We start from the raw sequence: 26,978 nt of genomic DNA, 5'->3' as shown, positions 1-26,978 counted from the left end.
GCTAATACTGTCAAATACACACAAGGCTAACACCAACACAGTCGGTTATGTCTAAAGTGAAAGTAAAAACGGCGTGTGTCTGTATATTAGATGAGCGCAGGTCCTTAATTGACAGCAGCGCAGCCTATAGTGAACACGCTGTCCTTAAAGTTCACCTCTAAAATTATGTCATTATTTTCTCACTCTAATATTGCTCCAAACCCGTATTCATTTCTCGATGACAGAAATTTCATTTTTGAATGAACTATCCCTTTAATGTTAATACAACAACAAAAGACAATGAGAAAATCACTCATTGCTCTTGACTGAAAAACAGTACCCAGATAGCACACGTACATCTGGCCGACGTCGGCCGCAGAGTGAGACGTCGGCCTCCTAACTATAACATCTAATAAGTATCGGCCAGGCATAGGCGAATAGGCCAGGCATAGGCGAATAGCGCTTTATTTCCAGCTCGTCGGCTTTGGGTCGGCACACTATTGGAGGCCGATGCCGCGCTTATCTGTTTGCGCGTGTCCGTTCATCGTGACCATGGAAACGGGCCGAGTCGCACTGGCAGCAACAACACCACAGTAACGGACGGACACGCTCTCACTGTTTTTTTCTCTGCTTTCAGGTGAGTTTAGTCCCTAAAAATCACACACACATAATATAAAACTGTTCCTGACACGTTTCTTACCTGTAATTGACACACTTCTGTCGAATATTTACTTTATTGAAATAGTTCAGTATCTTTGAAAAAGTCTGTTAGCATCTCACAACAGGTTTGCTAATAGGCTAACGTTATAACTTACTTAAAAAATACATTACTTACTGTATGTAAGAAATGTATTTCAATTAATCATAAAATCGCCCTGATATGTCACTAGACATTAAGAAATCATGTTAATTTCAAATACTTATATCACTGACAACAGTTGTCAGGCCAAGATATTGTCATTTTAAAAGTGAAGTTGCAGCCCTCAACCAATGTTGATGTTGACATGTTGTGTCATGCCTGAAGCGCCACCCTCCACCTATCTACCAATCACGAAGTCAGTAGTGTTTCTGCATTCGGGTTGCCAGCTCTGCTCTAGTTACCACAGCTGCAGCTACAAACTTTTTGGATAAACAATGTCTAACTTTACGAAACCTAAACGGCCTCGTTATGAATCAGAAAAACGTTGTGACAGTGTCCGAAATAAAACAAGGATTTGTATAAGAGATGCCTTTGAAAGATGGAGACGGCTGAAAACGGAGAATAATTTGAAGACTGATGCCAACGTTGCTAATTTTCTCCTGGACAGGTAAGGTTCATCTATGTTTGGCTAACTTGTACTTAATGTAAATGGACATTTAAAATATTCATGACAGTCGAACAAAGTTATGCATGTTCGTGCAAAGTAACGTTAGGTTAGCGCAGATGGAGGAGGTGGGTCATTGAATTGAAAAGGTAACGTTAAGGAATTGTTTGGTAAATAAAAACGGCGAGTCGTCATTGCTAACATTAGTAATGCATTATCAGAGCCCGTTTCTCTGTCATTATGCTGGGATGCTGAGGAAAACAACATTAGCATGCCTATTATGGCAATGTGAAAACGTATTTGAGACAGTAGCCTAACGTTACCTCAGTAAAAATTATTCCTCATTCGTTCTTCGCATATATAGTGGACAAAAAATGCTGCAAGTGGACCTGTATGACCATTGCTAATGTTATTTAGCTTTGCTGTAATTTTACTATAGTATTTTTTCATGTGGGAATGTACTGTCACATACGAGCGTTCATATTTACGATTATATTTGGCTAATCGCCATTAGTACATTTTTGCGATACATAATTACTTCACAAAACATCGCTCTTGAAGCATTAACATAATTAACAGAAAGAAAAAAAACTTACTGTGTACGACTCGTCACTTGCCATTGAAAGCTCCTTGTAGCAGCCTACGTTCCTGCTGGATCCTGCAGCCTATCTGGCAACCTCGAGTCAGGGGAGGGGGAGAGGGGATACACCGCTCAACAGTAATTTGAAAGTGATTGCAGTACCAGTTGTGGCCACAGTCCTACATACAGCTCCTTTAACGTTAACTCTTATGAAAGTTTGCGTTCCTAATCACGTCTTTATGTGCAGAAGAGAGGCTTTGAGAGTTTTGTTAGGTTTTGCTGGCAATCTGTCAATGAGTAATTGGATGTGAGCTAATTTATTTAACGTTAAACTAACTTACTGTTAATGGGCCCTTACAGGAAGCGTGAAAATCAAATGAAACGAAATGATCTTTCATGGTAAATAAATCACATCGATTACATTTAATGTTTAATTATTTAAAAACATTACATTCAATAATTTTTTTTTCTGTAATTTCAGGTAAAAAATATAATTCTACAACAACGGAGGTAAAGGAGGACCCATGGGCTGCTGACAGAGAAGTAGGAAACTCAGGTGAAGGAGCTCATTAAATAACTTCATTCGTATTGTACAAAAGTAACACTTTAATAAGGGGAACAATTCTTAGCTTGCATATTTGCTGTTTATTAGTATTATAAAGCACATATTAATTCCTGACCTGCATGACCTTATTCTGCAACATCCCTAAATCCTACCTGATACCTAAACTTAAACAACTAATGTTACCTTACTATCTATTAAGCAGTAGAGTAAGAATTTGAGGCAAAGTTAAAAACAAAAAAAACCTTAAAGGGGTAGTTCACTAAAAAATGAAAATTCTGTCATTTACTCACCCTCAAGTTGTTCCAAACCTGTATGGGTGTCTTTGTTCTGCTGAACACAAAAGAAGATATTTGGAAGAATGTTTGTAATAAAGCAGCTAGAGCAACCATTAGCTACCATAGTATTTTTCCCCTACTATGGTAGTCAATGGTTGCTCTATCTGCTTGGTTACAAACATTCTTCAAAATATCTTCTTTGGTGTTCAGCAGAACAAAAAAACTCATACAGGTTTGGAACAAACTGAGGGCGAGTAAATGACAGAATTTTCATTTTTGGGTGAAATGTCCCTTTAATAGCGAATATGTTTCCCATACTAAAGTGTTACCCCACGAAATTTTTTGTCTATTTTACCATGCATGTTATTTTCTTTTACAATTTGCAAGGTTCTGACATCCAAACGTAAGTAACACTGAGCAATGTAAAATGAAGTAAGCCTAAAACAAATTCTGTTAAGAAATGATTCTATGTATCCTCTGTATATTCTACTTTCTCTTATCTGCATTTCACCTCTGCTCTAGCTTGTTTCCTTCTAATAAACCTGACATTATATAGGCTCTGTGGTAAATTGTTTATGTTTCTAGATTCTTCCATGCTGATGGGCTGCACTCCGGTCGAAGAAAATCTCCAGATGTCTAGTAAGCAAAACCTCAAACATACACTACTGTTCAAAAGTTTCATATATTAGTCATTCATATATTTTCTCTAGGTCTGTTTTGAGTTACGTTTCTCAGAAATATTATTCTGCAGTGCTCCACTCAAAGTTATTTATTTGTGTGTATTTTTTTACTGATAAATTCTTAAATACTTTTTAATAAATACTTTAAATGCTAACTTTAGGAATTTCAGTTATTTTTCACATAAATCTGGTCAGATTACTCACTGTTAATACTCTTAGCCTATAAAATGTTTGAAGTATATCACCAATACAATATCGGGGTAAAGATTTCATTAGAGTTCTTACAGTTATGGCTGTGCTCTTGTTACCAGATGAGATATAATGTCCAGCGTTTGGTGCTGAGATTCTTCAGGACAAGGCCTTGATGCCATCTACACTTGGTACATGAAGATGGTGAGTTTCCCAATAGCTGCCACTGTCCCAGATCAAAAGACTGAACACAACAGGCTTCAATCTGTATTCATCTATTTTGATAGGTTTAATGTTGCATTATTAGCCTGGAAAATACACTCAAAAAAACTATTGAACAAACTTAAATTAAGGAAAACTTTTCCACGCAATTTAATAAAATTTTTCCAACAAAATCTTGTTTGAAATGATTTGTTGTAATCTTGTTGTATGAACTTAAAGGGTTAGTTCACACAAAAATGAAAATGAACCCATGATTTACTCTCCCTAAAGTCATCCTAGTATATGACATTCTTCTTTCAGACAAATACAATCTGAGTTAAATTAATAAATGTCCTGGCTCTTCCAAGCATTAAAATGGCAGTGAAAGGATGTTTCTGTTTTGAAGTCCATAAAAGTGCATCTATCCATCATAAAAGTGCATCTATCCATCATAAAAGTGCATCTATCCATCATAAACGTGCATCTGTCCATCATAAAAGTGCATCTATCCATGATAAAAGTGCATCTATCCATCATAAACGTGCATCTATCCATCATAAAAGTGCATCTATCATCATAAAAGTGCATCTATCCATGATAAAAGTGCATCTATCCATCATAAAAGTGCATCTATCCATCATAAACGTGCATCTATCCATCATAAAAGTGCATCTATCCATCATAAACATGCATCTATCCATCAAAGTGCATCTATCCATCATAAAAGTGCATCTATCCATCATAAACGTGCATCTATCCATGATAAAAGTGCATCTATCCATCATAAACGTGCATCCGTCCATCATAAAAGAGCATCTGTCCATCATAAAAGTGCATCTATCCATCATAAAAGTGCATCTATCCATCATAAAAGTGCATCTATCCATCATAAACGTGCATCTATCCATCATAAACGTGCATCTATCCATGACAGCATTTTCATTTTTGGGTGAACTAACCCTTTAAAGGAATATTCAGAGTGCAAGTCAAAACGTTTATTAAAGTTTATTTTGTGTAATATTATGCTGCAAATATTGTCTATTGAGCCACAGTTACATTGAACCTGGAATGATAATTTGTGTTACCAGATGCGATACTTTGCAATGAGTATGTATGATGTATTTTGAACTGTACTATTTTTATTACAGGTTCTCTGGGAATGTCCATGCAGTTGAAGGAATGAAGACATCCGATGTTGGCCTGGACAGATGTACCAACAGTCCACCACACTGACCTCTGATTACTGGATTGCTGATTACTATCATGTTCTGTGAGGGCATCATTATAGCAAAACTGAGCACCTGTGACAGTGGGATTTTTAGTTGTAAAGAATAGTCACACATCAGTACACACTTAAAGTCAGAGAGAAAAGGTATTTTTTAGAAGTTGCAAACTTTTCTCTCTTACAAACAACACAACAGTTAAACCTTTTCAAATTATTTTCTGGTGGTGCACAAGTCATATTCAACAAATCACAAATTAAGAAATTAATATGCTCACATTTAAGCTGCGGACACACAACTTTGACACTGTAGCAGTCATGATATGACGTCACTCTGCAGAGTCTTTTTATAAACATGAATTCAACATTTAACAAATAGTATATTCAAAATATAAACTCGACTCAAAACATCTACTCGACTTTACTACAAGCGTTTCTTGTCAATGGAATGTAAAGTGTAGTGTGACGCACCTTTATTCTGCAGTTGCTGCACACCTGCATCAAAAGTGTGAAGTCATGGACAAATTTTATTTGTTAACTGATATGAGATCTCACATAATATGTTATGATATGACATATCAGTATGTGACACTCACACACATTCTCTATCCAGTGATAAACATGTTCTTGTCATTTATTAATCAATCTGTAATCATTTATTATAAATGCTACTATTTTACTATTTTCAATATCCCTCAATAAACTTTTTGTAAAGTTAAACTTTACTTTATTTGAACGATCTAAAAAATCTTTATTTTGTGATTTGTAGAATGGGTTTAGTACAAACTGTTGTATTTGTGATAGAGAAAAGAAAACGTCTCCGGTTACGTATGTAACCTAGGTTCCCTGAGAACAGGGAACGAGACGCTGCGTCAACTTGACGCTACGGGGAACGCCTCCAGCGTGACAGGTGTCTGAACTACTATCGAATCACGGCAATCCTATTGACCGGCGACAGCCTATGATGTCATCAAGGTGCGACCAGGAAGTATAAAAGGGCGCCTTGCCAACATGACACCGCCCTTCGTCTGAAGGGACTGTTTGGCAGGCAAACCCTGAGGCATGGCAAAGCGACGCAGCGTCTCGTTCCCTGTTCTCAGGGAACCTAGGTTACACACGTAACCGGAGACGTTCCCTTTCGAAAGGGAACTCGCGCTGCGTCAGCTTGACGCTACGGGGAACGAAATACCAACGCCGCCATGCCGAGGGGAGTGCATGCCTACTGGCAGTGACAACTGTCAGAACAAGCAAATTCAATTGAAATGCCTGAACCACTCCCCCTCTGGTCACATAAGGCTGTCAGTGACAGCATTCCCTACGGTCATAGCCCAAGCTATAAGCCTGAGTAGGAAGCTTCGAACACTTAGAGAAGTTCTACCCAGGCCGCTCAAAGGCCTGGATCCAACCCATTCGAAAGAAGGGGGCTCCTTTAAGGGAATGTGGCTAGGGGGCCCTAGGGCGCCCCAGCCAGCCACTACCGCCACCAAGGAGGCCTAGCTTGGTGCCTTTTTTAACGGGCACTTCAGCCGGGCCATCCCTGTCTGTTCGATAACAGAGCCTCTGGACACTCGCCTCCTGAAGAGGCATCCAGTCCCAGGGACTGCAGAATGGCAGTGGCCTCCTCGGACCGGATCTCAGAGACGGGAATCCCGGAGAGCAGCACTCAGCATAGCGCTTTCTACCCTTGCCAGCGAGGGGAGTAATCTGCTCAATCCTAGGATCTACTAAGCTATTATCAGATAGAAACACTCAGGAGGCCAGACTGGCCTAAAAACTGATCTAATTGGGAGGCCACCCTAGGGGCCTACGACCACCCGATCAGGCCCAGGCAGCCTTGGCTCACATATGACCCTTCCGAAAGGAGGGGAGCTTAAAGGGGGCTGCCCGGTAGGTAAACCAGGTTGCAGGCTGAAATCCCCTCCTTGGGGACCAAGTAGCAGAAGCGACACCAGTCGCGCTAGGGTGACCACTAGCTGTCAGCATCATGCCAGTTAATAGTCTTTGTACTGAGATCCAAAGACCCATTAGGGAGGCCTAGTGAGGCCCAGTGTATGCCAGAGAAGCCTGAGAGGTCATGCTCAGGAACTCGCTTAGAGGGAGGCCTGGTGAGGCCTACTACCTGATAGCAGTTGAAGCCGACTGTCAAAGTAGCTGGAAAACGGAAACTCGTTTTCTCAGGGAGGCCTAGTGAAGGCCTACTACCTGAAGGTCAAGCTACACCAGCTAGCCGAGTATCCTGACTCGGGAACTCACCCTCAGGGAGACCTAGTGAGGCCTACTACCTGATAGCAAGCCTTAGGGAGGCCTGGAGGGGCCTACTACCTGATAGCAAGCTATGCTAGCTACCCGAGCATCCTAACTCAGGAACTCGCCCTCAAGGGAGGCCCAGTGCGGCCTGCTACCTGCTAGCGACTCGTGCTAGCTGTTTCTCAGGTGACTGGAGCCCAGGAACATGCCCTTAGCGAGGCCCGGTGAGGCCTACTACCTTACGACCAGTCTTCAGGGAGGCCTAGTGCGGCCTACTACCCAGCAACAGCCTAGCAACTCCTGTGCTAGCGGACACGGCGACTGGCAAACAGGAGCCCTCCTTCAGGGAGGCCGGGTGAGGCATACTACCTGCCAGCAGTTCATCACAACCTGCCAAGTGACTGAACCCAAGAATGCGTCCTCAAGGGAGGCCTGGTGAGGCCTGCTACCTCATGCCGAGTCTTCAGGGAGGCCTGGTGCGGCCTACCACCCATCAACAGCTTAGCAGCCCATGCTAGCTGACACAGCGACTGGCGAATGGGAGCCTGCTTTCAGGGAGGCCTAATAGGGCCTACCATCTCACAGCAGGCCTGCAGGGATGGCTTCCTGGTGACAGGAGTGAAAAACTGTGATGTTATAACCTTGGGCTGACAGTAGCTTCTCTGCTGGCTGACAAAAATTAACATCCAACTGCTGACAAGGGTTATAGTTGGGAAAAACTGCTACTTGAAAGCCGACATCGTTGGGGAGTAATATATACCGCAATACACAAGGGGCCGAACTTTGCAGAGGCCTACCAAGGCTGACTACCTATGTTCAAGGTTGCAGCTAGTAATTTGCCAACCTCCCCAAACGTCGGGACTCACTCGCAAGGAGGCCTAACTCTGAGGCCTACCACCTGACCTGGAGTCTACTGCCAAGACTGCCCCAGCTGGCTACCCACAGCCAGCTGGCCTAAAAAATCATCCCAGCCTAGCTGGGTGACCCATCCCGGAGGCCTCCAATTCCTTCTGGAGCCAACTGTACAATGGTGCAGTCTTATCGGCAGCGCTTACAAACACTGGAACCTAATCACATTGTCCATAGCAGGGTACTCGGCAAACCAAACGCCTTGTACCCCCTAAGCGGGGGGAGTACCACATACGCCACCCACCTCATGAAGGTCCTAGCTTTAATAGCGCCTATCATACCATGTGAGGGCGTCAGCCATGGCAATGCTCTGGCTACAAGGGAGCTCACGACCAAACCTACATAAACCAAAAGGTTGTGAAGTGCTGCTCAACCCGAGCCATGGGTGAGGCAGAATGATACAGAGCTGGATGTGGAGGTACTCAAATCTACCCTGCCTTGTCAGGGGAGTACGACCAACTGGCCAGGGCATATACAAGAAAGGCCAGCGCCTGCCAAAAAACTGGCGGCCTCTAAAACTAGCTCTGGAGGGCCGGGTTGAGCTATGCATACGGAATTTTCGTACTTGCATGAAAAACGCCTTAACCCTGCCCCACGACTACTGGCTAAGTCGCTATCAATTCTGCACAGCACCAACCTGCATTACTAGCAAAGGCCCCAGAACGCAGGTAAGGGGGCGGGCCTTGGCCGGACTACTCTGCATAAGAGGAGGCTACATTAAGGACAAATAATAAAGCTAAGTTCAAAAAATGGAACAGCTACCCGGAGCGCGACCGCTTCTTGGCGTGCGACTCCGTAATCCCTAGAAAGCCTAGGCCAATCTAGATCTATACCCGAGGTCCAAGAAAGGGCCGCTACTATTGCACCATGCAAAAGGGGCACTCGGGTAGAAGTGCCAGTCGTTAAATAGATCTGGCTCTAGATCTAACTGTAGTTCTAGCATGGTCTGATCCTGTATTCTCCAGAAATTTACACTGAGAGAAGATACAGACCGCCTTACCCTGAGGCGGCTACCAGTTAGCAGCTTAATACTAGGAGGAAAAAATGCCTAGCCTTCCCTTAACACAAAAAACCCTTTTCTTTTTTCTTTTTTTTATATATATAACTGCTACACACCCGCAGGAAATGAGTGGCATTCCCAGCACTAATTCTAGCGCATCTTAGCTTTTTAGGTCTGGGAATAAAAAAGGGCTGTACAGCTCTCACAGCGTGTACCATATATAGTGTTTGCTGGCTTCCACTAGCAATACTAGCTCACTTATACCAAGCAACTGGTAAATAATATTTTATCGTTTTAGCCAACCTAACAGGGGAACTACAGGCCCTAGGAAATATCCAACGATCCACAGCGACCCCCGAAGCCCTCTACAGGGAGCATAAGTCAGAAAATATATAACATTTTTCCCTCTTATAGGGGACTTACCCGCTCGCCTGCGGCGCGCCATGATATCCACCCACAAGCTTAATTCACATGTATGCTTAGGTGTACCACTACCAAGGGCCTGAGGGGGCGCACTCACAAACCAGCCAGGCGGCCCTAGCACATCATCGTGGAGCCACCTAGGCCGGATGTAAGAAGCGCCTGGGGAGATGATGAAGAAGAGGAGTGAGGGTCAATGTAATTTCTCATCTCACCCTCAGGGAGGAGATCCATCATGAACGCTGACTGCGTTTTGTGATACACAGCTCCTACTTCTCCCGGGAGTCCGCCTCTCTGTGCCCCACCCCCGACTGTGGGGGCGCACGAGAGGCAATGCTGGCCATTGGGCCCTGTCTCCGGTCCTTGGACCGTGACGCCTCCCGCCTGCCTGGGACCCGGATCTCAGTGGCATGCAGGTCCTCAGACGCTGCCAAATGTTCGCTATTCCTCGGCGATGCTGGCCCTCGGGCCCAGACTCTGCCTGTTGCGGAACCACCGCATCAGGAAAAAAACCTTCCCTGATCGAGATCCCTCAGCAAACCGGCCTGGTGCACATGAAACACCGCCATGGTGTAAGAAGTAGCACCGGGCTGACCCGCTGCTGTGTATGCCCTGCCATTAAAATGACACATCGTTTAAGTGGCAGGGTTGGAGCGCTCAGCTTCCCAGAGGTAAACATCCCATTAATCGGAGGCAACGACACATACCCATATTCTACCATCCTCCCGACATCAGCGGCATACTGCTGATGTCATACCGCTGATATCAGTGAACATGAACCGAACATAGGTTATTCCATGCCCTCTCGATCTAATTAGGAAGATCAGGAAGGAATGAAAGCCCAACTGAGCCAATGATTATGGGTGGGGAGAGATCGATCGTTTATTTCAACATGAGCGATCTCTCCTCTAACGCAACAACACAGCGGCCGCAGCCCGCCTGCAGCGCGTTTCATAACATTCAACGGCTCAGCATACACAGTCGGGTTGGCTGAGAAGATTAATCCTCCTTCTCACAGCCATCCCAAGAGCACTTGGAAACAAGTCTCGTCAGCCGCCAGATCGTCAAAGGGAAGAATGCCTTCCTGTGACGATTCAGCGAGCTCTATCCAGGAAACCATGACGTGAGTCCGCGCTCAGCCTCGGCATGAACGGGGACCACATCATCAGTCTCGGATGCCAAACCCTCTTCCCTCAGGAAGAGAATCAGACGAGAGCAGACCGATTTCAGATTGACAAACGCTCACATTAAACAAACAAACAGACAACTCGATAAGAGCTGACTGTGCATGCTCTTGATCCCAGGCAGAAACACACAGCTTGTGTGTATACAATAATGAATTTGGATTACCTTACTCGAAGCAATTCAGACAAAACAGTCCCTGAAGACGAAGAAGCGGTGTCATGTTGGCAAGGCGCCCTTTTATACTTCCTGGTCGCACCTTGATGACATCATAGGCTGTCGCCGGTCAATAGGATTGCCGTGATTCGATAGTAATTCAGACACCTGTCACGCTGGAGGCGTTCCCCGTAGCGTCAAGCTGATGCAGCGCGAGTTCCCTTTCGAAAGGGAACTACAAGTTTATAAATCCTAATACATGTTCTTGTGACTTTTCTGAAATATTCTCTACAAACTCCACTGTCACAGTTGCTTAGTTTTGCCACAATAATACTAGATATTATACAGCACATGCATAATTTCAGTCGATATTCTGATTACATTTTTTACAATTTACCAATGCTGAACCACATCTTGCTTATTAACTACTATTTATTTTGTATATAATCAATATATAAACAAGTGATATTTAATTATTAACAAGGGATTGGCTGGACCCTGCTGACCCAATCAGTATTTCTTGTCCAATGGTCATACTTTAATTTTCCATTTTCTCTAGTATTGCATCCTTCTCATGGGCATTTAATAATGACTGTTTGGGTTAAACCTTTTTTTTTTTTGGCCCATAATATGCATTTTATTTTTAAAGTAATTAAAAATATTTCTCTATGCTATTGAAATTGTGGGTTACATCTTTGTCACCTTTTTCACCCAAGGAGTTTACATTTGCTGATTTGTACACTAGTTGCAAAGGGTAAGATTACTTTATAAACTATCTACTCACCCATATGCATTTATTTTGTGGAACACAAAAGGAGAGTCACTTTTAGAAACAAACCTGTGATTTGTGACTAAGCCTGTCAGTCTCATTATGTTCTGCCTTACATCTCCTTTTGTGATGTGCTCCAATAATTTGGTACAAAACAACATGATCAGCTGTATTCGTGAGTAAGTATTGCTTTTAATTTTTTAACTTGAGACTGTTTATATTTGTCTGTAATTTACTTGTATACCTCTTTGTGTATTTGAATGTAAATGCCTTTTTCTATTAGTCATATTGAAGATTGTATAGATGGTTTATGCTTTAAACATATATTCTATCTGTAACTGCTTTGTAAATATTAAAACAATGTTAACTGAATGTGATGTGTGATTATTACGTAAACAGGCTAATTTATCTTATTAGTATTAAGTATTTGAGATTTTTAAAACAGAAAATGTGTTAACTGTATACAACTTTAACCAAATCAACGTCGTTTCAGCATAAGGTAAGCAAAACATCTGCGTAGATTTACGTTAGTTTTGAATGGCGTGTCTGACGTTGGTCTTTGATGCCGTGAGTAGCCTAACGTTGATTCTATGCCAGTGCTATCTGGGTGTATCCTGAAAGGTTCAGCCTAAATGAATAAAGGTCCTAGAAAGCCCATGTAGAGCGGCCAGGATTTGCATCGTCCACACATCGGCCGGAGAGCACTCGCGATCAGATGCCGATGTCGCGGCGACATTTTCCCAATTAGCAAACGCTCTCTGAGCTACATCTTGCCGATGAAACTTTGTGCATAGGGTGGACATCGGCCCGACGTATGTGTGCTATCTGGGTAGCTTTAATAAGAATCAGTGTATATTTTATAGTGAAGTCTGTGAAGTGTTTTATTTTTACATTTATTCATTCAATTTCATCCTTAAATGCTGCTGTACAGCTCTGAGCTGCCAGTGTAAATCTTTATATATATATATATTTATTTTATATTATACAATACACTAGGAATGTGATCAAGGGGTTTTTTTTAAGTAAAGTTTTAAGTTTAAGTAAGCGTTTTCAATTATTTTAAGTAAAATAAAGAAAGAGTATTGCAATAAAAGTCTTTTTTCTCCTTAACCTCTTGCTGTTCCTGTCGCTTAAGAATAGAATAGCAAAAAACTGATGTGACAAGCCATCAGAACCAAACCGAAAACCGTGGTTAAAAACCGAGGTATGTATTGAACCATGGACTAACTGTAGTGTTGCATCCTTAGTAAACACCTTCCCGTAGTCTAATCAATGGCGGCATCATTACGTTTGACCAGCGGAGCACATAGTGCAAACTTAGGGTTAGGTGGAAAAAAATTCTGAGATTCCCTGTCAAAATGCCCAATATTCGTCCGAATCCGAAACCGAATCCTGGATTTGGTGCATCCCTAGATTTGAGTCTTTTTTCATCAACGATATTGATGTAATCACAGTTATCATTTAATGACCTCGCTGTCCTCTTGTCTTACTGTGCATTCACACCAGACGAGACTTGCACGAATAAAGGCCCTTTCACACCGGACGCGTAACGAAAAAGCGAAGCGGAAAAACAAATATTTTGTGTGCGAATAGTTCGCGTCAAAACTATTCACATCAGCCGGGACGCAAGTTTGCGACGTTTCAGAGCTCCAACAGTCCAAAACATTCACAGCGACAGCTGAGAAAACACGGACACTTCCTCATCCAGTGAAGACGAGCTTCTCATTTTTTTTTAAAGACCGAAAAAAAGGTTTTGGGTGCACCCAGTCTTAAACAACAGAGAGTCTGAAGGGGAGTATGCTAATCTTGTACAGGAGCTAAAACTTTATCATGGCCGGTTCAGCTCTTTTCACCCAATGTCCGTGGGACAATTTGAGGAGCTCCTCCAGAGACAGTAGCAGCGCATCCGATGAGACAAACACACACACACACACACACACACACACACACACACACACACACACACACACTTCAAGAACCAATCGATCCGGAGCTGCTGTGTTTCCAGTTGAGTCACAATGTAAACATTCAAGTGTCACAGTCATACTGACAAGCCCCGTTCACACCGCCAGCGACACGCAGCGACAAAGCGACACAATCCCATTCATTTCAATGGAGCACTGGCGACTTCCGGCGACACGAGCGACAGTGACCGTTGGCGACAGAATGTGGGCGTGTCAAGCGACACGAGACAAGCGACAAAAGTTCAGAAATGTCAACTTTATGCAAATGAGAAGCGATTTTCGCGAGCGTCAACCTATAGGAGTGAAGTCAGTGGAGTGCACGTGATCCGTCTGCTGTACAGCTACTGCGGTGTCGTGTTAAGATGGAGGAGATGTTTATTTTAGCTGTTAGCAATTTCCCTGTTCTTTACTATATGTCTCTGTGTACATACAGAGACACATTTTTAAAAAATTATGCATGGAAGGACGAGGGTGATCAGCTAATGACGTTTATAGGCAACCCGGAGTGGGAACGCCCACTAGCGACATGAATCTCTGGCGCTGGCGACATGCAGCGACATCATCGCTGGCGGTGTGAAAGGGGCTACAGAAACACATTCACTTTATAGTCGCGAACACAATTAGATTAGAAAAAAAACAACGAATTTTAACTCAAAAGGTGATGTCTGTAGCCTACAGTGAGCAAACACAACTACAGCTGTAATCTCATGAGAAATGCGATACCTGGTAAAGGTTAATGTTGATTGAATAGCTAATGACATCAACTGGACATTTCGTGACCTTTGTTTTCTTGTATGTGATTGGTTTTCTGTCGCTGCGAGTGTTAAAAGCTCGGGCCGCACGGATCCCCGCGCCACTGCATCAGCATGAAGGTCAGAACCACCACGGGCCCCGAAAGACACACCTGGTTAAACAGCTCCGTCTTCACCGCGTGACGCAGCCGGCCCGCATCCACCTGTGGGAAAAACGGTCATCTTAAGGGTCAATTTGACCCGTTTAGATTAAGTTGTCAGAAATATCAGTTAACCTATGTTTTTTTTCTTAAAATGTTGAGACTTTTTCTCATTTAGGGTCATGAACATGCATACAAAGTTTCAACACGCTGATGTGTTTTGACATATACACACACATTTACTGTTACGTTCGTGATGTTCATGGGTCAATTTGACCCGCATATTGTAATGTTCTAAGGCAATTGTAGAGACCCAAAATAATACAATTTCTTCGTTATATTTTGTTATTTTAGTTTTTTACTAACCTATGAAGCTAAAAAAATTAGCTTTTCCCCATTCTTTTCAATACAGAAATATTTTTTGTATGCCACAAATGGTAAAAATGAGCTATAATTTCTTTTTTCAATCTATCTGAAATACTATCTAACCTACATTGTTTTTCTTGAAATTGTGTAACTTTTTCTCATTTAGGGTCATTAACATGCATGCAAAGTTTCAACATGCTGATGCGTTGTGAAATGTGCATATCAAAAAGTTATACACTCCTGCTGTTTGTGGGTCAGTTTGACCCGTATAGGACAGCTATTCAAAAGCAACTGTACAGACACAAAATACAACACACTTTGTTGTATCTCAGAGCTCTTCAAATCTAGTCCTGAAGTGCTGAGATTAACAACTTCATCAAGCAGTGTTTTGAAAATGTAAAAGTAAAGTTTAAAACAAGTTATAGTTTATGAACATGTAAAACATATATATTTTTTATATTTTATATAAAATAAACATTTTACAAAACATGTTCAACTCTTAAACCTCAAGAAAATCAAAGCTAAATATCTGAACAAATTATGTGCCAAATTTTAGGTTGATATCTCAAAAAAAAGATGTTTTTGTGCGCAGTACCAACGTTTTCCACTAGATGACATGTAGACTCTTTAATTTCCATATATGGTTTGAGTGATCTGAACGTTATATTTTCATACTTTTCAAAATATCTATGAAGTACACATCCTATTCAGAAGTAGTTTGGTCAGTAATGTTAATATTTGATTTGAATTCAATCTCTAAAATGCATATAAAAAATTATATGGAAAGAATCAGAGTGTGCGTTATAGTTTGGCACTGCATCACAAATGACAAATCTATCGCTATTTATCTATCATCTCTTTTGAAAAGCTTTAAAATGCTATATAGTTGGTCAAGATTATTTTAGGTTTAGACTAAGATATTATTGTTCTAAATGTATAAAGGCAAGTCTCCTAAGGGCCAATCTTAAAAATAGTGGTTAAAAGTATTTTTATAAATCGTATTCATTTCAGAGAGTTAAATAATAAATCGTAATAAATTCAGAGAGTTAGTTGACATACAGAGTCACTTCTAGTTAGTAGAGTGTCTAAGGTAAATGTAACTCTAGGGTAAACATAATCTGAATGGAAAACCTTTTACAGATTAATATTATCAGACTTTTAAAAACATGTTGCTTCATATAATGACTGACACTGTCAGTGAAATCTGAACTTTATGGCCATTATTAAGCGTCTTTCTGCTTTAACAGCCAGACACACTGCATAATCTAAACATGGAAGTGTTTATGACTGTCTGATTACATATGCTGTGTAATCTAAATTCATGCCATGCGTGCTAAAATTATTATCAGTACTGCCGGTTATCAGAGAGAGTTATCACTGTACAGGCCAGTGTGCTCATTAAAAACTGCTTATGAACAATTATGACAGGACTGAGCTACGGTACAAACTGAGCCGTGTTTTACACCGAAAGAAGAAACATTTACACTAATATATCAATACATACTGATATTTGCAGATATTTACCAATAACCCCTACAAATCTTTGTGTGATGCTGGAAACTAATCACTTAAGAGTTTTCACTGAAATAAAACAAGTTGTTTTATTTTTTAATCATCGCCTTTTCACGTTTAAATCAGAGATGCTATTGAAACTGCATTATTACTTATGAGTAAGGATCTTAAGAAACGCATTGGTCAAATAGTATCAGGGCAATATTCATTAATGTTGCTTTGTCTTTCATTTGTCAGCTAAATAATTGTGTGAATATGAAATATATTTCCCAGCCTCAGCAAGAACTAATGAGTGAGATCTGGATCTCCGTTATACTGGGAGTAACTGCTAATTAATGTGATTGTTACTCGAGCAATCGGATATTTGTAGTTATTAATTATTGGATCTATACAGTCTCAAAAGTAAGTAACCTTATGGTTTTATTGAACAACACTGTAAACATACTAGAGATGCACCGATATGAACATTTTGGCCGATAGCGATAATTATTTACATTTGAAAGCTGATAACCGATATATCGGTCGATAAATCCACATTTTTATATAATATTTAAGAGCAATTCAACACCATCACAGTGAAGAGTGTGCATCTGAAGGAAATAATACATTATTTATCGGCTTTAATATATTGGCCAAATTTTCTTATTGGGCTGATAGTGATAACAAAAAAAATTACATACACTATGTATACTATGCACATATATAATGTTTTTTTTGTTCGTGGAATGAACACATTTTCTTTCATTTTACTGATTACTCAACACAGGTACGTTTTTTGGGAGGATTTTTACAAGACCCCCCCCCCAATAATTGGAAATGGCCAAATTGTCCCCACAATATTTGATATTTCTTAAGTCTCCGGTACGCATCTGTTTGTTGTTAGGATGAGATTTATTTTATTTTATTTTTACATTTTTAGGCCAATCAGAGCAAAGAAGGCAGGGCTTAATGTTCACTGAAGATGAGTGTGACGCTTTTAGTTTTAGAGTGGTAAGATATACGTAGCAAAACATTTAATATTTGATAACTGTTTTACCATGGATATGTTTAATGGCCCACAGTGAGGCAAACTACTTCAGCTTTTTAGTGTAATTTCACCATTTTGAATTTAACATATGCAATCATGTGTAACTTGATGACAGATGAGGCGGCATTTGAATGTGACGAGACGAACGTTTTTTACATTTTTGACATTTTAGACATACTGAACAAACAAGAGTATATGTGCATATTTTTAAAAAATTATTTGCAAAGAGTTTAAATGGATTACTTCACAACTAGGCTATAATTAGACCTAGAACTTCTGTTACCGTTCTTATTTACTCTTTATTCCTTAACTGTCACCGTCCCACTGGCTCTCTTTTTTTGATCGCCTTTTTATCGTATCATATATTTGGTGTTATTATCATAAATTAGGTATCATTCGAAAGCTTACGAACTCAAAATTCATCCTGTGAAAACCGTTTTGAAATTGGACATTGTGTTACCATGGAAACGGTACTTTAAATTCTTCTAGCGGGCACCTCCCCCTAGTGGGCGGCGTCATGTTTCATATTACAAAATGTATTTTAACTACTTTATAATCAAAATCTTTTCTAATCTTGACAAAACATCGTTGGAAAGGTCTGAGTCTCAAGGGTCCATATTTGGTGACTATTTTGTAATGGAAGTGACATTTGGACAGAAATGTACAGGAAAATGCATTTTAAAAAAAACAATCAATGGAATTTCAATGACACCCGGTGGCTGTTTTTGGTACAGCGCCTAAACAACATCTCATGGGGACTTTAATTTTTGTGATATCAACTTCAAATTTGGAACACAACTTGGTTAGACATATGGTTTTGATTTTATAGTAATTTTAGATTAAAACATTTTTCTAAAATATATATTTTATATAAAATAAAAAATATTTAGTACAGTATTTTTTATTTACAGTAAGTTTAAACTTCCATAACTTTTTCACACTTTCATATTTTGAAATGCTTTCACTTCAGCAATAATCTGCCGAGTGTCTGCTTTAAATCAAGACCAAACTTAGGTCTAAGTGTTCTTGAATTACAGCGCTTTAAGTTTGGATAGTGCATTTTCATGTGTATTCTCAAAAAGGGGGGGACAGTTAAGGGGTTAGATCCCTTATTTAATTGAATGAATGGGTACCGGGTTGTTTTTGTCAGGCTGAATCCTGTAGCGTGTGATGAAGCTTGGCTTTCCTGTGGAGTCCACCACCATCAGCAGGGCGTTAAACAACCAGAACGACAGCGTTGGCACCAGCATGGTATCTGTTCAACACCACAGAGAACATCATTCACTCACTATTCCTATTCCTACTTTCAACTCGTGGCATTGTAGGGTAATTTAATGAATCAGGTCCAGACTGAGACTAACACAGATCGATATGCTTCAGTCTAGAACAACAGATACATGAACATTTCATAATCAATGTCCAGAGGGGATGCCGCAAAAGGTTAAAAACAAGGTTTACGACTTCTCTGACCGATAAAAAACAAGGCTGCCTCATTTCCTCCCAAGGCAAGGTGAAGTTTGGTCCACTGAGTCTGCCAGAAATCTCCAGACGCTCCCCAGAACCTCTGCAAATGCCTAGAACACAAGCAGATCATGAATGATGGAAGGAGAGGTCAAACGCACAGTACAAGAAGGCAAAACTGCTCACCATGTCACAGAGTTTCTAAACCCGATCAGGAAGAAAAGCCCAGATCCGATGACAAAAGCTGCTTTCTTCACCGAGTCCCAGAGTCCTCCAGTGTTTTCCTGATTTTAGAGATGAGATGCCACATCATATTGAATACATACAACTAATGTGAGCCTGTGTTGAACAGACATACACATTCGCTATTTTCCACATAATAAAGTCTTCAAAACTAAGAAATAGCACAATCTGTGGCCCTGGAGTCCCGATCTCACGGGTATATCTGAGGCAATAGCCAACAACACATCAAAAATACTATAGTATATTATAGTAAAATTACAGTAAAACCGTTTTACAGTTTTTGAACCATACTATAGTAAAGATACTACAGTAAATTGTAGAATATTATAGTAAAATTACTCTAGTAAATACTGTAGTGTTTTTGAACCATACTATAGTAAAGATACTACAGTAAATTGTAGTATAGTATTTACTACACTTTGTTAATTTACTGTAGTATCTTTACTATAGTATGGTTCAAAAACACTATAGTATTTACTAGAGTAATTTTACTATAATATACTACAATTTACTGTAGTATCTTTACTATAGTATGGTTCAAAAACACTACAGTATTTACTAGAGTAATTTTACTATAATATTCTACAATTTACTGTAGTATCTTTACTATAGTATGGTTCAAAAACACTATATCATCATCAAAGCTTTTATTCAGGACACACATGGTCCAAAAAACACAAATGGTAAATTGACTGCATTTATATAGCGCTTTTAACAGACCTACGGCCATCCAAAGCGCTTTACATTTGCCTCACATTCACCCATTCACACACATCGACGGCGGTGTCAGCCATGCACGGCGCCATCCAGCTCGTCGGGAGCAGCTGGGGTTAAGTGTCTTGCTCATGGACACCTCGACACTTGGTCAGGTGGAACCAGGGATCGAACCACTAACCATCCGGTTTGTAGACAACCTACATGAACCACTGAGCCACTGCCGCCCCGAAAAAAAAACACAAACATGAAATATACCAATACAAACACAAAAACAAACAAACAATACATATCACATATTTGCATATAAACTAAAACGCCAGTGGTTCCACAATCTGGAGAAAAATCTGACTGAACTTAGTGTTGGGTTCTGTGCAAAGTCTGTGCCATATTGAGAGCAGATCTTCAATAACTGTTGAAGTCCAGCACTATATGGACTAAAAATGACCAAATCATCCGCGTACATCAAATGGTTGATAATCATATTACCAACCATACACCCAGTTCCACATTCGTTTAGCAACTTTGATAAATCATCCGTAAAACATTAAAAAGAAAGGGAGACAAAATACTTCCTTGTCTAACTCCGTTACATACATTGAATGGTGCAGACACAAAGTTACCCCATTTTACATACATTGACTGATGAGCATACCAGAAAGCCAGAATTCTTACCAGAAATTTGGGAACTCCTCTGTTGTGTAACTTATAGAATAATTTTTCATGATTTACATGATCAAAGGCTTTAGAGGCATCCATAAAACACATGAAAATTGTGGAATTGCGCCTGTTATACAATTCTAAAATCTCCTTTAGAGCAAAAATACACATATCTGTGCCATGTTTCGGTTTAAAACCAAACTGGTTGTCAAAGGTCAGGACAAACTGTTCCAATTTATTCAGTAATGTCTTCTCAATGACCTTGGACAAAACACTGGCCAGTGCTATAGGCCTGTAATTGTCCATACTATTTATTTTGCCTGCTTTGTCTTTAATAATAGGCACTAAAATAACAGATAAGATAGAATTAGGCAAAATACCATGAACTAAAAACACAGTAAAACAAATAGCAAGCATAGGACAAAGTTTTCTACTTGCAAGTTTTAAATGTTCAGCAGATATCTTATCCATATCATATGCTTTATTATCTTTTAACCTCATAACTGCATCATAAACTTCTTTTGGAGAGACTAAATTATCTTTCATTGAAGTGTGGTTTGTCAGGACAATATTTAGCTGATATGTTTGTAAATCTGGAATCTGAGGGTGTAAAATAATCAAAATATTGAGAAAACTTCCTTTAAAGTTGTCCAGATGAAGTCCTTAGCAACCAATATTACTACTAATAACACATTTATGATATATTTACGGTAGGACATATAGTATTTACTACGTAATTTTACTATAATATACTATAGTATTTTTTCATGTGGGACATTTTCTTTTATACCATAAATCATTAGGATATTAACATCATGTTCCATGAAGATATTCTGTAAATGTCCTACCGTAAATATATCATAAATGTGTTATTAGTAGTAATATGCGTTGCTAAGAACTTCATCTGGACAACTTTAAAGGAAATTTTCTCAATATTTAGATTATTTTACACCCTCAGATTCCAGATTTACAAACATATCGGCTAAATATTGTCCTGACAAACCACACATCAATAAAAGATAATTTAGTCTCTCCAAAAGAAGTTTATGATGCAGTTATGAGGTTAAAAGATAATAAAGCATATGATATGGATAAGATATCTGCTGAACATTTAAAACTTGCAAGTAGAAAACTCTGTCCTATGTAGATAATTAGATAATTTATTCAGCTTTAAGATTTTTGAAAATCGACCCTAATGACTGGTTTTGCCCACATGAAAAAATATTATAGTATATTATAGTAAAATTACTCTAGTAAATACTATAGTGTTTTTGAACTGTACTATAGTAAATATACTACAGTAAATTAACAAAGCGTAGTAATATACTACATTTACTGTAGTATCTTTACTATAGTATGGTTCAAAAACACTATAGTATTTACTAGAGTAATTTTACTGTAATTTTACTATAATATACTATAGTATTTTTTCAAGTGGGCACACACACACATGCTGCATGTCTGAGTGTAAACGTCTGGTATGTTACTGACAGAAATGAGAGAAAGCCTGTAATGTGTGTGCTCTGAGGGAATGTGTGGCCTCATGCCGGAGTATCGGGTCTCTCTCTGGCCTGCTGGATGTCCTTACACACACACACACACACACATCTGCTGCTCTTCATCTGCAGGACACTGGGGGCATTGCTTTACTCTGCTTCTGTACAGAGAGACAATGCCATAAAGTTACAGATATCTACGGTTACTTAACAAATCAAACTTACAGCAGGGTATGTGCATGCGGCAGTGACAGTGAACACGTGGGAATCAATATGTGGATTCTAGAAAATAAGAAGAGTTGCCATGACGACACATACACAACACTGACACGGGACCAACGCTTCTTTATTCAGCCAATCGCAGCGCTGAAAGTTGGTCACATCGCCACTCACTCCGCCTTCAGCGCGTCGCGTTTTAATAGTAGCAGCGCGTCCTCCTCTTTCTTCCAGAAGAGCGCCTCAGATCATCCGTCAACATGTTCAACAATCTCAACAGACCGTTTGAAGAAGACTCTTTCTTTGCGTAGGTCTTATGCACTTTCATATGCAAGATGTTGCTGTTTTTATTTTAGAAATGTGAAAATTTAACCGTACAATTATTTTAGACCTAATTTTAGAATAATTAGCAAATTATGAGATACTAAAAATTGGGTTCAGTGAGTCATAATTCATTGATTATTATTTCATTAGTAGTGCTGGGTTTACTTTGAAGCGCTGTTATGGTGTAAAGGACGTAAAGGTCATTTACACTGTTTGCTCTGTTGCTTTGTATTAGTTCAAACAAATAAATATTATTTAATATTTTGGTAACACTTTACAATAAGGTTCATAAGCTAACATTAGTTAACTGCATTAGTTAACATTATGAACTAATAATGAACTGCACTTATAAAGGATTTATTTATCTTTATTAATGTTAATTTTTTAACATTTACTAATGCATTATTCAAATCTTGTTAACATTAGTTAATGCACTGTGAACTAACATTTAACAAACCATGAACAGCTGGATTTTTTTATGAATTAACGTTAACAAAGATGAACTAATGCTGAACAGAGGTGTTGTACATGTTAACTAATGCATTTACTAATGTTAACTAATACAACCTTATTGTAAAGTGTTACCACTTTTTATTTTTCACCCGGTTTGTCTTTCAGCCACAGTACACGGCACGTTAGTTACTATAGCCTCATGGGAACCAGAACAAAAGTGAAAATACTTGAATTTAGTATTATTTCATGTCATTACATTGTTTAGAGAGCATAAGAAACAAAGGGGGAAAATACATTTTTGAAAAGATATTTTGTTCATATGTTAGTGGACACTGTAGTGGACAGGACACCAGGTCTCAGTTGTTAAAAAACAAAAAAAAACATGAAATTACATTTAAACCATGGGATATTTTTTTCTTTCATTCAACAATTCATTTTTAGTTTTCAGAATTGTTTTTAACCAAACTTTGTATAAAGATGACTCTCAACTATGTTATGAAAGATATAACGGAATTAATTGATTTACCATTTTACTTTATGCAATATGTGGGTAAATGGCGATAAATGGGAGTCCTATCAAATGCAATGCATCTAACGTTATACATTAATGTGTTCTTGAAGCAACATGTAATGAAAAAACTAGAGTAATAATTGGCAACATTTTCATAATAATGTCTAATATTTTATAGGAATATTGATATGTTATTTCTTTCCCTTTTCAATAGTTGTGTCTCCCAGAATGTGGACATGTATGAAATCAATGCCCTATTCTGTAACAGAGAGTCATATTTTTATGACAAACAATTTGAAAATTAATCAGATTTAAATGATAATTACAAAATATTATCATATTTCCATAAGAGTGCTACATTTTATCAGTCATTTTTTAAAGACCAAGGACCGACCTCTGTCTCTTTACAGGACATCCAGACTTAAAACTGTGACATGGTGTCCGAGAAATTCACTCAAATATAATTTCCACTCTACAGAAGAAACAAAAAAGTATATTCATGGGTCCCAGGAGGACAGTACTAACTTATAACTGCATAATTACACACAGCTAACCCTAAACCAAACCCATAGTAGGTACATGTGGTAAATTAATATTACTCAGTACTTGTATAATTGTATTATTACACTGTAAAAAAGGACACTTTAAAATGAAGTCTAACGAACACATTTTCATGCATGAGTGTTTTTAGTGTTGATCTGTCTTCGCTGTGAAGTCACTGTATATATACATGTATGTAGAAATGTGATTTATGCCGTAATGCTGTAAAAATAGAAAGTGTAATGAAGTTTCTCGTCTCTCTTCTTTCTGTTTTAAAATAGCTCCTCAAGGTAGGCCCTTCTGTTCTCAATGTTTTTACATGTATTTAATGTAAAATGTAATTAGTTAGCTTACTTTAAACAAGCATGCAAACCTATTGCCTTAAAAAAGTAAAGTGAAACAGGAATAGTATGTTGTGCTAACAAATGCTTAGTATAGTTCACATACACAAGAGCTCTAGTAACTACACAGAAGTGTAGAGTACTTGATCATTTACTTTAGATTTACCATTGTTGTGTTTTGCTGAATGTTGAATCTGTGTGACTCAAGCATGATCAATTGCAAGATATTGTCACAAATATAGAGGGATTATATCAACTCATTATACGACATTAAGGGAAGTGTTACATAGGTTGCTTTTAAAAGGTGACCTAATTTCCTAATTTTTCAGTCAGAAGCTAACTGTGATTTCTTGTTACATCGCTGTATCAATATGATATACAACAATATACAATAATATAATATAATAACAATAATATAAATGAAGTTCCGAGTGCCCAACCAAAGGGAATACTGATCACCATAATGGTGAGCTTATTTTGCTTGACAAAATGGCACTCAAACCAATCAATTAATCTTAACTTGTGTTTACTAAATTAAAAAAAACAGTGTGTGAATGGTACAGATTACTAGAGTTTTACAATGAAGTTAAGACATTAAGTAAAGTTAACTAAAAAGTGTTAGTTAGAATCACTGTTGGATTAGGTCTTATTGTCTTTCTCATGTCTTGTGTAGTTTGGTTCATGGTTTTTGTGCATAAACTAGTTAAAAGTTAGTCGCCATAATTTTTTCTTCAAGACTGGTACTAACTTTTTAAAGTCAGTTGCATAAACAGGTTGATTGGTCTAATTTGAATGGGAAAAACTCTTGTCTTATCTAGTTGGTCAAACTAGACACAATCTTAACATAGAAGTTTATGCAACTGGCCCCTGTTGTCGCGACCTATCCCAACAGAGCAAGACCTATTAATGGGTCGCGACTCACATAGACAGCAAAAGAGCAAGATTCCAAGCATGATGTTATTGATTATTCATTTGACCTTTTTGTTTGATCTCCTTATTTAGCGACCAATTCCAGGTGCATCAGGAGGGCATTCGGCAAATGATGAGGGGTTTCTCTGACCCCTTTGGCCAGGGCTTCATGCCCAGCATCACAGATGGCCATCGCAGGGGTAACCACAGGGCTAACTGGGGTGCGGGTCAACCAAACACGAGTGTGAACCTCCGCAGTGACCGAGTGAGTGTTTGAGCTTGATTCTTAACCATATTCTTCACTTAGGCTGTGTTGTTGTCTGTCATTGGCTACGTTTACATGAAACCAAATAATCCATTAGTAATCGGACTGACGGCTCAAAATTAAAGCTTGTGCTCGATCCAAATTCAATTTTTATTTGATTGTAAGGGTGGTTTATTCCTTTTCTAGTCCGATCGAGAGGACATGTAAACCCTTGATCGAATTGAAAAACGAAACTGAAAGGACTGCGCATGTGCAATGATGTAGAAATAGTGTAATGACGCGCGGAACGAGCTGTTCTTCCTGTTGAATAAATGAGTGTCCCGTCATTCTAAAATGATCCTTTCACGCAGTGTCTGTGAAGTGGACAAGGCTGTTTCGGATTCTCATCCACAGATGACGGTTTTGTGCACAGGGAGGGGCGTTTTTACAGTGTGATAAATATAAGAGGCACGGAGAAGGGCAATTGATAGATAAGGATTTAAAATTTGAAGGAAAAAAAATCAAATTTTAGGACTTTCTATACTTATTAGAGTGTTATGTATGTACTGGGGCTGTAACGATTTGACCAAAAATAAAAATCTTGATTAATTGAACATTTTACCTCGATTATGATTAATGAACGATTATTTTGCTCTTCTTTTTGTTTCTTCTTTTTTTGCCCTCATAGTTCACTAATAAGGTTTGTACTGTAAATATTTTCTACTATTAAAGGTGGGATATTTTTTCTAATGAAAAAGGGAATTTCTTTGTGATTTTAAAATGCTTGACGGAAATGGTTCACTTTCAGCAGTTATTGTCTAAGGGGCAGATTTCTGCTTGTTGTACATCAGATACAGATACATTAGTTAATGTAAACACTACATTCAGATTCGTCAATCGGAATAAATTCAGTGCGATTGAAATAAAAGTTGTGCATGTAAACATAGCCATTGTTGATCTCGTCAACTGGTTTTTAGATTTGGCCCCATATTAGATTCTCATGACTGTCATAGTCCAGATACTACGCTCCAGAGATTTGAGCACATGTTTATTTATCTTCTTCACTGTCCCAGTTTCACAATAAGCAAGGTTAGGAGTTCATGAAGGTAATCATGGACAATTGGCGGTCAAAAATACTGTACGAGTCTTCTGGTGTACCGGAGTGATCATATTATAGTGCAGTGTCAAGGCTAAAGCTCTTTTATCTGACGCAGGAAGGCCTTGTGCTACTGACACAGTTCTGACTCTCAGATACATGACTCTTGTGGTATTCCGTCTCTTGTTCTAAAGGAGGAGCGCACAATCAAGTGACTCAATCTTTACATTTTCTTTATCAAATCTTTATGTGTGCTAAAGTAACAACTACGATGATATGGAGTGTGTAGGTGAGGTCTTAAGCCTTGTGCACGCGCATATCGTCAACGTTT

The 26,978-nt window shown here is 39.0% G+C and overlaps 1 protein-coding gene and 1 pseudogene across 2 annotated transcripts in view; one reads left to right on the top strand and one right to left on the bottom strand.

Moving 5' to 3' along the window:
- The window catches only part of LOC307130265 (fatty acid hydroxylase domain-containing protein 2-like), a 39,319-nt pseudogene extending 18,978 nt beyond the window's left edge, over positions 1–20,341 (bottom strand). The window contains exons 1-6 of the transcript in view: positions 20,210–20,341; positions 19,087–19,184; positions 18,910–19,013; positions 18,573–18,694; positions 14,480–14,597; positions 5,008–5,074 (exon numbers count right to left, since the gene is read on the bottom strand). The product of the transcript in view is annotated as a fatty acid hydroxylase domain-containing protein 2-like (transcript). The remainder of the gene's footprint in view (positions 1–5,007; positions 5,075–14,479; positions 14,598–18,572; positions 18,695–18,909; positions 19,014–19,086; positions 19,185–20,209) is intronic.
- Positions 20,342–22,409: 2,068 nt separating this feature from the next.
- mlf1 (myeloid leukemia factor 1) overlaps positions 22,410–26,978 on the top strand; it is a 35,286-nt gene continuing 30,717 nt past the window's right edge. Inside the window, exons 1-2 of the mRNA XM_079824401.1 lie at positions 22,410–22,536; positions 25,401–25,572. Coding sequence (XP_079680527.1) covers positions 22,490–22,536; positions 25,401–25,572 — 219 coding nt within the window. The 5' untranslated portion in view covers positions 22,410–22,489. The remainder of the gene's footprint in view (positions 22,537–25,400; positions 25,573–26,978) is intronic.

Source organism: Gobio gobio, assembly GCF_949357685.1.
Source record: "Gobio gobio genome assembly, chromosome: 8".
NCBI classification, from domain to species: domain Eukaryota; kingdom Metazoa; phylum Chordata; class Actinopteri; order Cypriniformes; family Gobionidae; genus Gobio; species Gobio gobio.
The sequence above is the reverse complement of the archived record's forward strand: the minus strand, read 5'-3'. Positions and strand labels throughout refer to the sequence as shown.